Consider the following 12,499-nt stretch of genomic DNA (forward strand, 5'->3'; position numbering starts at 1 on the left):
TAAAGCAAGGATTTGTATAGTGATATATCACTATACAAATCCTTGCTTAAAGTAAGGATCAGATCGTAAACCGCAACTCGAAGTTGAAACATTCTGTAAATTTCATTTCTATAAAACATGAAAATTTTAGTAAAACACCTTTTTCTTCCGCATTCTTTTCAGTGGTGCATTGTACATCACAATTTCCGAATTAATATTGATTAAATATCAATTAATAATGCTATACTACATTCTTTTTGTCAAACCTCACCAATGATACTTTACTCTCAATTTATTCGCCATACAATGTATATGTGTAACATGGAAACAGCCAGTAATAAAAAAAAAATAAACAGTTATATACATTCATGAATGTAGCCTTACATTTTTTTTTTCGGGGTTATTGTATTTTAATATGATTATAGCTCTTTTCAAGTATCTTATTAACCAACCGCATACAGTTAGAACTGTAAGAGTTAATACTTCTCAACAGAAGTCTGTCCCCCATTATACATGTACATACTTTTCAACGCTTTTGCCAACAGAATCTAATGCAACATATTTCATTATCCATCACAATACAAGTGCCTTTAAAAGGTTCCATAACAATACAAGTGCCTTTAAGAGGGTCCATAACAATGCAAGTGCCTTTAAAAGGTTCCATAACAATGCAAGTGCCTTTAAAAGGTTCCATAACAATGCAAGTGCCTTTAAAAGATTCCATAATAATACAAGTGCCTTTAAAAGGTTCCATAACAATACAAGTGCCTTTAAAAAGTTCCATAACAATACTAGTACCTTTCAAAAGATCAGTCTGTTTATTAAAAGAACAAGATGTATCTTATAATTTTGTCTATGTTAGATCCAGTCAGTGTATGTAAGCCGAAAGACGTGAAGACGTGAAGTATTATCAGTCAGTGTATGTAAGCCGAAAGACGTGAAGACGTGATGTATTATCAGTCAGTGTATGTAAGCCGAAAGACGCGAAGACGTGATGTATTATCAGTCAGTGTATGTAAGCCGAAAGACGTGAAGACGTGATGTATTATCAGATGCTCTAAATCCTCCAAATATCCAAAAAAATAAGTAAACAAAAGATCAGAAACAATATTAGACATTCATCATAGAAGTTCAAAAAAGTCGTAAGATATGTTCGCTTGGTAGATTTAAAATATAAATGTTCTTTACAAGTTGGTTTAAATAATACATGTATATAAATTGAAAGTTAATCAAATTTAATACTTTTCAGACAGTTCCTTGAATTCAATATAGATTTAATTAAAATTGAGAATGGAAATGGGGAATATGTCAAAGAGACAACAACCCGACCTAAGAGCAGAAAACAGCTGAAGGCCACCAATGGGTCTTCAACACAGCGAGAAATCCCATATGATGTTTAATAGTCGTTTCGAAGTATTTATTAAGAAGGTATATCACCGTTTACTTTGGTTACATTTTTTCCTGGCAAGAACATTAATCTGAAGAAGTTTTACCTTTTCGTTTGAATTGGAAATTACTTAATCCTGCATGAATTAATAAGCAAGTTTTCAATGCTTTTAAAATTCACATTCTCTACTCTATAGAGTTTTCAAAGTTAGAATAATTAAAATTGCAACATTATAATAAATGCAACGTTATCGAATGCATTGGTGTTAAAACATATTTGAGATGTCATTTTGTAAACAACTTCCAAAACTGAAACGCATGCCACATGCATGTGTGGTAGACTGCCAAACTTAAAAGACAAAATTATAATATAAGCTTCCATTGAGATAAATTTTGATCTAATTTCATTCCAAGTTTAATTTAAATTAGAAAAAGACCCATTAAACGGTTATTTCAACAAATCTGTAATAATAGCATGACATGACGTTTTCTTTCAGTAGGTACTGGAGAAATATGCAATTTGCCCATTTTAGACTAGGTACCCCCATAAGCCTGGAAATATAGTGGCCAGTTACATGTGAGTATTTGGACTCTTCGCATATGGTCATGTATGGTCAGAACATATGAGTATAAACTCGTTTGGTTACTAACGAGCCGGACCATATGAGCATTTAGACCATATAAGTATTTTTTTCCAATAAGTTCTAACTTACATCGCAGGTAGTCTAGACACAATTGTCTAGACACAATTTGTTCTCCGAACCAAAATCGACACAAGTTACCAAATGAAATCCTGTATCTTTAGCAATTCTCAACCAAATTTAATATTCTGTCGGAAATAAACCCTAGCAATGTCTTTTACATGCATATTTATTATAATTTACTTAATTTTGGTTAAAAAATGTCATTTGATGAACTTTAATGTAGACTACTTATGTCTTCTTACAAACACAGTATTTCTATAAAGATATATATTTTGCGAATAAATTTTTGAGTTTATTGTTTGATTGAAATGTTTTTTTATTTGCATCGATGAAATTAAATTAAATTTTTGCTACATTGTAACGGATTATTAGGTGTTAACTTTAATCAATAAATCATATGAAAAAATTGAAAGTAAAGCAGTTGACTTAACAGATAAAAAAATAATCTAAAATTCTTTTGAACATGACATTTCATTGGCAATATCATTAAAATTGTTTACAATCTAAATGAATTTTATAGATAATGACGGCTATATTTGACGTACACAATTTAGTCTTTTCTAATTTCAAGAGATTTGGTACTTTCAGGTTGTTTTACAATGAAACTAAAGAGGAATAATGTTAAAGATGGTACCTCATCAGAGTCGCTTTCAAATGCAATAAAAAATTCTTCAAAATCTGAAGCTTTATTTGGGTCATCGGAGGATGCAATTGATGGTTCTTTATGTATTGATGGCTGTGGAGTATTTTCTACAGGTTCTGGGCGCTCTTCTCTCTCCACATCGGGCTCAACAATCTCACTACCATCTGGCGTTGTACAAGCAGTTCCCATTAATGCAATATGAATTTGGCTGGAAAAATCCAAATACATACACATTAAATTGTTATTTAACTCGAACAATACTATCAAGTTATAACAATTACACCATAATTTTACAAATGGAAGTTGAAGAAAAGAATTTCACACACGTGCATTTCGATTTTGAATTTGCAAGGGAAAAATTAATGAAATATAGCGAATATGTCATATTAAATTAGTTTTAAATTCATAACTTCTATTTTAATTCAGCGTTTCAAGGGAAACATTTCGTGTAATACAGCGAATTTCGTCCTTTTTGTAAATTCGTTTTAAATTCATATATCAGAGACGTAACGTTTTGTTACTGTCAAATAAATGTTTCACCTGTTAATTCTAAAAAGTGTTTGATTAGTTTTTTGCTTTTTTTAAATATCACACACCATATCAACCCTCAACAAATATACTCTCTCGATCAGAGCTTTTGGGACTAATTGTTGTCTCGGGTTGATGTGGGTGTGAAATTAAAACAGCCACATAATATTTTCTATAGATAACGGCGTGTAAATTACGCGAATAAAAGTTCATTCTTTCGAATATGGGCTACAATATACTTAGTTATTGATCAAACACTGATAAATTAATTTATGTGAATAAAACACCCCCTTCTCACAGTCTTATCTATATTTTTCTCTTTATGTTGTACCGAGATGTACTTGAAAACGATGAATTATAGTCTCAGTATCGATTCTTTTACTTACAAAAATGTAAGGATCGCTCGATTGGCTGGTATTTTTTCACTATTGAGTATTACACTATTGCTGTTCAGTGGCTTGAAAAGGACAAAGCGAATCACTCCAAACATACGACTGACAATCAAATATTGTATGAATGTAAATAAAATGAAAGTAGAAAAAAAATACCAGGACTAATTTTGTGTTCCAGCAAAGCATACCATTCTTACTTGCAATAAGTAACACGACTGATGGCACTATAGGAGCAGGAACTGCTTATCCTTCTGGAGCACCTATTTTCACCCCCGGTTCTATGGTGGGGATCGTGATGCTTAATATTTCATTTACTTTATGGACAAAGTGTTGTCTGTTTTTATTGGATTTAAGATTTTTATTGCCACCTCGGTATCTTCTCGTTCTTTTTCCCTCTTTATATTTCTCAAAATAAATCGCTCAGAGCCAAAAACTTGGACCAAACATTTTTAGAAGACTAAATTTTAAAGACAATATTAAATTCCGTTTACGTCATTAGTTTTATTCGAGATTGCTGAAGTCTTTTGCATAGGAATACTACATACAGTATATAGCTGTTGGTTCCACTTTCGAATGCATATCTAATTTATTTAGCTATTCAATACAAATACTAAATGTTAGTTACGCTGGCTCATACTTTCACAATTGTTTGCGATCAAGTATTACCTCTTAAAACAGTTGCATTTTGGAGAGAAAAATCTCCGTTTATTTAAAAAAAAATTTTTACCGTTGAACTCCATATAAAAAATTTACATATTTACATAACGTAAATTGTGCTGATTGAAAGTAAAGCTGGTACATGAAAACACACTAGACACAAAGTGCAGCTACTGTGACAAGACATTTTCATCTAATTAAGATAGTAAAAGAAGGCATGAATCTGTGGTCCACGTGGGAGCCAAGCCTTTTCATGCAGTGTAACACAAATGATTTTCAGGAGGAATTTTCAACTTTGTGCCGTCTCCGGTCGCATATAAGACAGAAGCACGCGGAAAAATTAAAATGTGACATTTGTGGAGGGGAGTTTTCCTATCAGCATACATTGGTGGAACACAAAGAAAGATGCGGCACAAGATCACCTCCAAAATTTATCTGTTGTGGAAATAGAATTTGTTCTGCATCGTTCACAACTGTTACACCTCAATATTAATTAAAAAGACAATATCGAGTTCATATACAATATTTATATATTGCAAACATGTAACCAACTTTTCACATCGAGCAACAACCTTAAAACTGACCAGAATATACATTAAACCTGTCTTTATCTTTGAATGTTAAACATATTAAAATAACCAGAAACTTCAAGTGTTCTTCAGTGGCGACTTTATGGCCATAGATAAATAGCACTAATTAATTGCGACAGTTCTATAGAGTTCATTCAGATGCTAAGAAAATATAACTATTTAACGGTCAATAGGTGTCACAGTTAAAGTTCTTGTAATGTCTATTAAAATTAGCCTTTTAACAACAACTAAAACATAGATTTAAGTCTTAATACATGCACACGAGAAGAAAAAAAAAACATTGTCAATCATAAATCTAATCTAAATCCACTTATATTTACGTTGTAGCCATTTCCATTGTCATTTTATATTTAGTATGAACTTCAATAAAACTATGCAAGTTACCTGCCTTTCCTTGAAGTTATTGTTGCATTTTTCGATATAAAGATACGATTGCACTTCCCCTCACGCATTCACGATGTCCTCAATCAGAACCGATACCCTCACGCATGAAATAATGAAAATTGGAAGTTTTAAGATTTAATAAGACGTCTATCAACTTCGGACAGCGTACACGCCACCCAAAACGACATTCAATCCCGTTGACAGAAAAAAAAATCTAAATTTGAACTTGTAGGTCTGTTAATAGAACCATCTCAAAATTTGAATGTCACTTTTTTCAGCAATTACTCGTGGGACGATTGATTTTGTAGCAGTTTTACTCCATGCACAACAGTAAATGATATATGTGTCTCTTCGTTAAAGTATTCACCACAGCATAGCATTCTCCGATTTTCAATATTTTGACCAGTTGAATTAAAAAATTGCGATTTATAAATGTACATACCTTTCGAAGCGGTGACAATTACTCCACTCAAGCATAACCGGAAAATCCTCTAACGGTTTTCATTGCAGAACCGATTGTTCTGCGTGTGTAGATTACCAGTCGTGATATAGCTTTAATCTATTAAGTTACCTTTTCATGCACTAACACATTTAAATTCATATATCGTCAACACAAACGGCGTTTAAATTTGACTGTGTTCAATAATGCAGATTAAACAGATTTTTGACTGCAGATAAAAACATTGATTTCATCAAATTTTGATAATTGCCATCTTTTGTTCCTTTTCAGAATCGATTTACAATTAAATATAACTTGAAAATAAACTACCCAGAGAAAATGGCTTGCTTGGTTAATCAATACCGGTTGAAGCGTAAAACATTAAATACACAAATATTCTAGTTTCGATATCTGCATTTTATGAAAATCAAAGTCGATTCAATTTCGTATTTGAATTATCAAAAATCGGAATTCAATATTTTTTTTGGAATTTGAAATTCAAAATAAAATTTAAAAATTAAGTAACTGTTTATAAATTTTATAAAATTCGTTCGTCCCAAGCTCTTCTATAGATTACCTTCATCCGGAACGCTAAAACATAAATAATTGAAAGCCAGGGATGCCTAAACGCGTAGAAACGTTAGGAGGTATATGACTTAAAGGTCCCTATAAAAAATAGCCACATCAATCTTACTAGGTCATTTTTGCCTGAGGAAGTAGAAACCTTATTTTCTTAATAATTTCATACTTTATCAGCGGGGATCTTTTTTTAAATATGTTATAAATCATGTCATTACAAAATCACTTATAGTTTAAACATATTTCATTGTCGGAATAATATATGACAACAGGATCGGACACAAGTTATGCAGCTTAGAAATTATTGTCTTCACCGAATCACTGACTACTGAGCTGATGATGACCCCGGGGACTAACAGTCCACCAGCAGTGGTATCGACCCAGTGCTAGTATATGAAAATAACACGTCATATATTTTATTTTGACGAGCCCGAATCTCTATCTTCATTTACATTCCACTTAACGAGCAAGCCTTAACATTTGGAAGCCAGGGATGTATAAATACATAGAAAGGGAACCTTAAACTTTTGCAGGAGGGAGTTGGAATCTTACTTTCTTAATAACTTCGCCCTTGAGCAATGGGCAACTTTAAAAATAGATGTGTTATAAGTCATGTCCGTACTGAAGCACTGACTACTGAGCTGATGATACCCTCGGAGTCTAACAGACCTCCAGCAGTGGTATCGAAACTGTGCTAGTAAATGAAAATAACACGTTATAAGTATTTGATCAGAAGACATCTTTTTAGTAATAAAATCATTACAGCCAAAAAATACAGATCAGTCAAAACTAAACTAATAACAAATATCAAACTGTGACTCACAAGCTTTGAATTTGCTGCATTAGTAGCGATGGATTAATAATAACCACAGAAAGTGAAATGAATTATGAAATTAAGGTAGATTTTTTTTTCATCTTCTTCGATGATATAGCACAACAGTTTTGTCTTTCGTGAAATGTAGTTGACTGTGTACCTGGATTTTCTTATAAAAATCTATTTTACATTCATCATGTGACAGTAAATGGTATTACAAAATCCTGTATTTTTGTTGATTACAAAGTATACATTTATTGAAACCAAAGGCATTGAAATATAAATGGACGTCATCCTGATTGTACATGCAGTAAGGAGATGTATGAGCGTTATTGACTATTATAATGTATTACCTGACCTAGCAATTTTGGTGAAAATGTTTTAAAATTTCATGTTAAATTCATAACATGAAATTTCAAAACATCTTTACAATTTGAAATTGACTAATGTTTGAGTCAAATGATTTAAAAAAAAATCAGATAAAAAAAAAATAATCGCTAAAATCAGAAAATTAATACTGATGCATGGTTTTATCAGAAGTGAAAATAACAATATGCCATAGATACAAAAAAGAAAAACCGACGTCCTAAAACTACATCAATAAACGATTATGACAGACACACGATTACAGGTTCCTTACTTGGTACTTGGTACAGGCAAGTACATACTGTGGCGGGGTTTAACGTGTTTTTTTAGCAATCTACCCTCTCCTAACTGTGTTGATTATGATAGAAATGATGGAAGTAGATTAACCTGTGATTTGAGTGACTGTGGTGATTGCATTTCATTGTATATATCAATGTAGCCGATACATTGAATTGCGTATTATGAAGAAATTTGACTAGTCTAGGCAATTTACTCTCAAATTTATACAATTATTGTCTGATGCAAACACAAAAGAGCTTTGTGACTTCGGAAACATATACATTTCTAGTTTAAAACAATAAACAATATATTGTAAATACATGTTTATTATCGAATCCATATCTAACCCATATTGATAATAACATATACAATAACACTTAATACATGTAAGCAATATAATTTAATTGTTTCATCTATTTGTTCATACCCAATAACCAACTATCGGTTCTGCAGATGCAAAAGGTATTACCGATTAAAATCTGCTGTACACCATTTTAAAATCTGCTGTACACCATTCCAAAATCAATTGTATTGCAATGAGAATTGGTAACACACAAATATGCTATACACGACAGGAAACTCTATATTCTCCCAATGGCATACGGGAACACGGATACTATTGTAGCCGATAATTGGGTCTGTGTGTTTAACAATTCCATTTGTGACGAAGGATGAATAATTTCAACTTGTATACGATATCACTTTGTTTCGATCAACTTATTCCTGAATAGTTTTTTTGAAACATTCGCATATCATCTTTCTTATATTTTGACTCATTACTAAGTACACTTCGAAATTTGAGGCAAATCCAAATGTCATTAGAAGATAACTGTAAGGAGCAACAGTCGTTTGAAAGAACTGAGAAATTGAAAATGAAAATGTACGTTGTAACCACATTAGATAATTTATTGATTCTGAACAAATAAATATAATACATATGATAACTACAAGGAGTGCAGATCGCTTGTTTCTTGCCCGAGTAACTGTGTTGCCTTGAAACGTTTTCCTCAGAATAGTAAGTTTGCATGATATATAGAGAGTTCCCGTTACCATGATAAATATGGCACATGCATACACAAATGTTACACTCCAGGATGACATTTTTATCCAAAAATCAAATCGAGTTGAAAATGCAGCACAGCACACTCCGGATTGATTAGAATATAAGTACAATGAAGCTTTCAATATTCGAGGTAAATAAAGGAACATCGAAATGATAAATGTAACTCCGATACTTATATAGGAGAAGGAATTGTGTATATGCTGCCTACTCCATATAGGAAACGAAATTACACATGCTTTTTGTGAACACAAAATAGTTGTATTGACAACTGACATCAAATGGAACATGTTTGATGAATATAGACTCACTAAGTAGCCTAAACAGAACGGGTATTTCATTTTTCCTTCTGTAAATGTCATTCCAGCAAAAGCGTAAATAGTAAAATCAGGAATGAATATTCCAATAGAAGTAAAGGCATCGGTTAGCGCTAATGCTGCTAGTAAAATTGATACTGACGACAAATACTTTTTCCTCAAAAATATGAAAATAAGCAGAACATTGACAACGGTGACATATATCGTTATGGTGAAACCAGCGAAAACGATCCACTTGTCTGAAATGAGACGAGTTACTCTGCAGTTATCAAAAACATTGTCAGAAGAATTCATCGTAAGAAATTTATTTTGACTTGTGATAACACTTTTAAATCAGTTTTATGTTTATTATGTTCAGTGATAAATAAAAAAAAAACCCAGTATCTTTCCTGAATCAATAATTGATGTTCTTATCGAACAAGCTCAATCAATAATGGATGTTTTTCACTTAAAATAGCAGATTTAATTCATACTAATGGTACATTGGGTAGATGACGAAGAGCTAAACAAACTCAACAAATAGTAGACAAATATTTATTTTGCATAGAAAGCTTTAATGTTAGGAAATACCTAACATTATTACGTATGATGAACGTTTCTGTAGAAATTGTAACTAGAATCTGGGAACAGTATATGTCAATATATATGTTTCTGCTGGAATAAACATAATGTATTATATCGTAGAAAAGAATGGATCTAAGTTTAAATAAAAAAAAAGTTCCAAGTTCTAAAGATGACTCGAACTGCAATTTTGATAGATTTTGACTAATTTGAATTATTACCAAAAAGATTTACCACAAGAATGACTCTCTTAACCATAACAAAAACTATATTGAAAGAAATTACATCCATCCCGTTATCAGCCAACTATTATTGTAATCACACACATTTTTGCTTAATTTGTATAGTATACAATTAATTGTTCTGAGATCCTGCTCCTATGGGTGAGCGAACGGTAATATTGAAATAACTGTTCACACAACAGGTTATTTTTTGGGTCCTCATCGCAATCTGCGTTTGTCGATTTCAGTAAAAGATTAAAAGCAACAGCTGCAAATTAAAATAAAATAAATGTCTACGCGTGCAGGAATAAAGCAATATACACGTACATTGTTGGGAAATAAAAACAAAAAATCTTTGTACTTTTGGAAATATGTATCGCTGAATGATATTTTGGCATTATGGAAATATTCAAAATGTTCGACAAATCTTTTCAGTAAATCATAAAGAATCTTCAACACTCGAATTTCAGTAGTTTGTTCGACCACTTATATAGACCATGTGAGTGCAACGAATACAAAAAAAAGATCGCTCTACCTTTTTTTAATCTAACTTAGTAAAAAATGAACAAACAAAAAATCGTGAGCACACCTCACAAGTACATATTTCTGTTCCCTCCATTTGCCCTTTTTTTTTTACAGGTATGATGTAGTTAAGCAAAAATGATAAGGGCTATTTGTGACGTCATGCAAAGAACGCTAATACTGGTAATAAATGTTTAAAAGACCTATTTCCGATCTAGCCAGTGCTTTGGCTATGATTTACTGATACTAGTATAGGTCAATAAATTCTAATTAAAAATGTTTGCAAGAAATATGGGACACATAACGCATTATCGAACCTACTCCTTATTAAGTCATGGATTTCGTTACCAGAAATTGATTAAATGATTTGAGATCGCCCCGCTATTCCGACACCCCGATAGTCCGACAGCCCATTGGTCCGATAATCCAATAGTCCGACATTCCATTGGTCCGACACCTCATTTGTCCGACACCCTAATAGTCCGGCACAAGTTGTAATTAAAAATCTTCTTCATAGAATCGGTAGATGTGGTATTTAAACTCGTACGCGTGTTTACTCTCTCTTCTGAGTATAAAGAAATGGAAAATATAGCACTTCCCATCTGGTATGCAAGAAATGTCACGATCCTATAAATATAAGGCAATCGACAACCTTGCAATATTTTTCTTGTTACAATGGGATTAAGTTTCATTAAAAAAAAAAATCAAAAACAAATTAACAATTAGTACAAGAGGTAGTTCTTGTAATAAGTAATCGACCGGCGGTGAATCGATGCAGGGCGAGAAGTTTGGACTGCCACTGGAAATTAATGATATATTAGAGGGGGGGCAGAAATTTAGCCTTGCAACAGGCCATTTACGAACCCTTAAAGGCGAAATTACGACAGAAAGCTTCAAGACAAGTGTTCTGCCCTAATCTAACTCTTTTTTTTCTTCTAAATATTGGTGGCCATAAAGCCAGGACTCAGCCTACAGGACTGGTGTTCTTCTTCAAATATTGTCATTACTATTACAGTGTAGCTTCCCTTTCAAAAAAATCAATCAAATTAGAAGTTTTAATTAATTTAGTTAACCGTTTTTATTACTTTTTATATACTAGTATACAAAAAATTGGTTAGGAATCTTGGGTGTTCTTGAGGAATTCTTGTTAAAACAGGATATCCCTTCCTTATTTTTACAGCAATGTTGTTTATAGACCCCATAAAGGATACGACCCATGTAAACGCATTGATCCCTTGAATAAGCTAACATGTTTAACCCCGCCACATTCTGTATGTATGTGTCTGTCCCGTCAGGAGCCTGTAATTCAGTGGTTGTCGTTTGTTGCTGTGTTACATATTTGTTTTTCGTTCATTTTTTGGTTCATTAATTAGGCCGTTAGTTTTCTCGTTTGAATTATTTTACATTTGTGATTTCGGGGCCTTTTATAGCTGATTATGCGGTATGGGCTTTGCTCATTGTAGAAGGCTGTTAATTTCTGTGTCATTAGGTCTCTTGTGGAGAGTTGTCTCATTGGCAATCATATCACATCTTCTTTTTTATTCTTAATTTCTCACCCATCATTTAAATGAAGATGCAAGGAAACAGCGACAATGATTAATGTCCTACAAGATATGGGATGTAAACCACTAAAACCAAAACCAGTCAGAAGGAAAATATACATATGGAAAATTCGAAACACACAAAATAAAGGAAAATCTTCAAACTTTTATTACAACATTCAAAAACATCAGAGACAGAATTGTTGAATCTTTGTGGCAGTCATTCAATATGGCATAACTAACCACCATAGAGAAGAGAGTACCATAAAATGACCCAAGGAAGACATATCCATCCATGGATTAATACAACTATCTGACTAAAAATAAACCAGAAACAAAGATCACACAAGAAGGCCAGAAAAACTAAATAGAAAACATTTATAGATAGGTATAAGAGACAATAACAATAAGTACAATGGGAAATTAGGTCAGCAAATAAGAAATATACGAAAGAAGTCAGTTCTGATTATAAAGACAATGCAAAGAAATCCAACAAACCAAAATAAGACCAATGCGATAGAGCAGGTACAGAAATGA

At 32.4% G+C, this 12,499-nt stretch overlaps 1 protein-coding gene across 2 annotated transcripts in view; it reads right to left on the reverse strand.

Annotated features, from left to right (window-relative positions):
- LOC127734636 (hillarin-like) overlaps positions 1-12,499 on the reverse strand; it is a 43,540-nt gene that overhangs the window by 13,340 nt on the left and 17,701 nt on the right. The window contains exons 1-2 of one of the 2 annotated variants that reach the window (XM_052244618.1): positions 5,706-6,050; positions 2,704-2,920 (exon numbers count right to left, since the gene is read on the reverse strand). In XM_052244618.1, coding sequence (XP_052100578.1) covers positions 2,704-2,920; positions 5,706-5,740 — 252 coding nt within the window. In that variant the 5' untranslated portion in view covers positions 5,741-6,050. Of the gene's footprint in view, positions 1-2,703; positions 2,921-5,705; positions 6,051-12,499 lie in introns of those variants that run through there. The other variant, XM_052244620.1, reaches the window with a different exon arrangement.

The sequence above is a fragment of the Mytilus californianus genome, unplaced genomic scaffold, assembly GCF_021869535.1.
Source record: "Mytilus californianus isolate M0D057914Y unplaced genomic scaffold, xbMytCali1.0.p SCAF_3, whole genome shotgun sequence".
In the NCBI taxonomy this organism is placed as follows: Eukaryota; Metazoa; Mollusca; class Bivalvia; order Mytilida; family Mytilidae; genus Mytilus; species Mytilus californianus.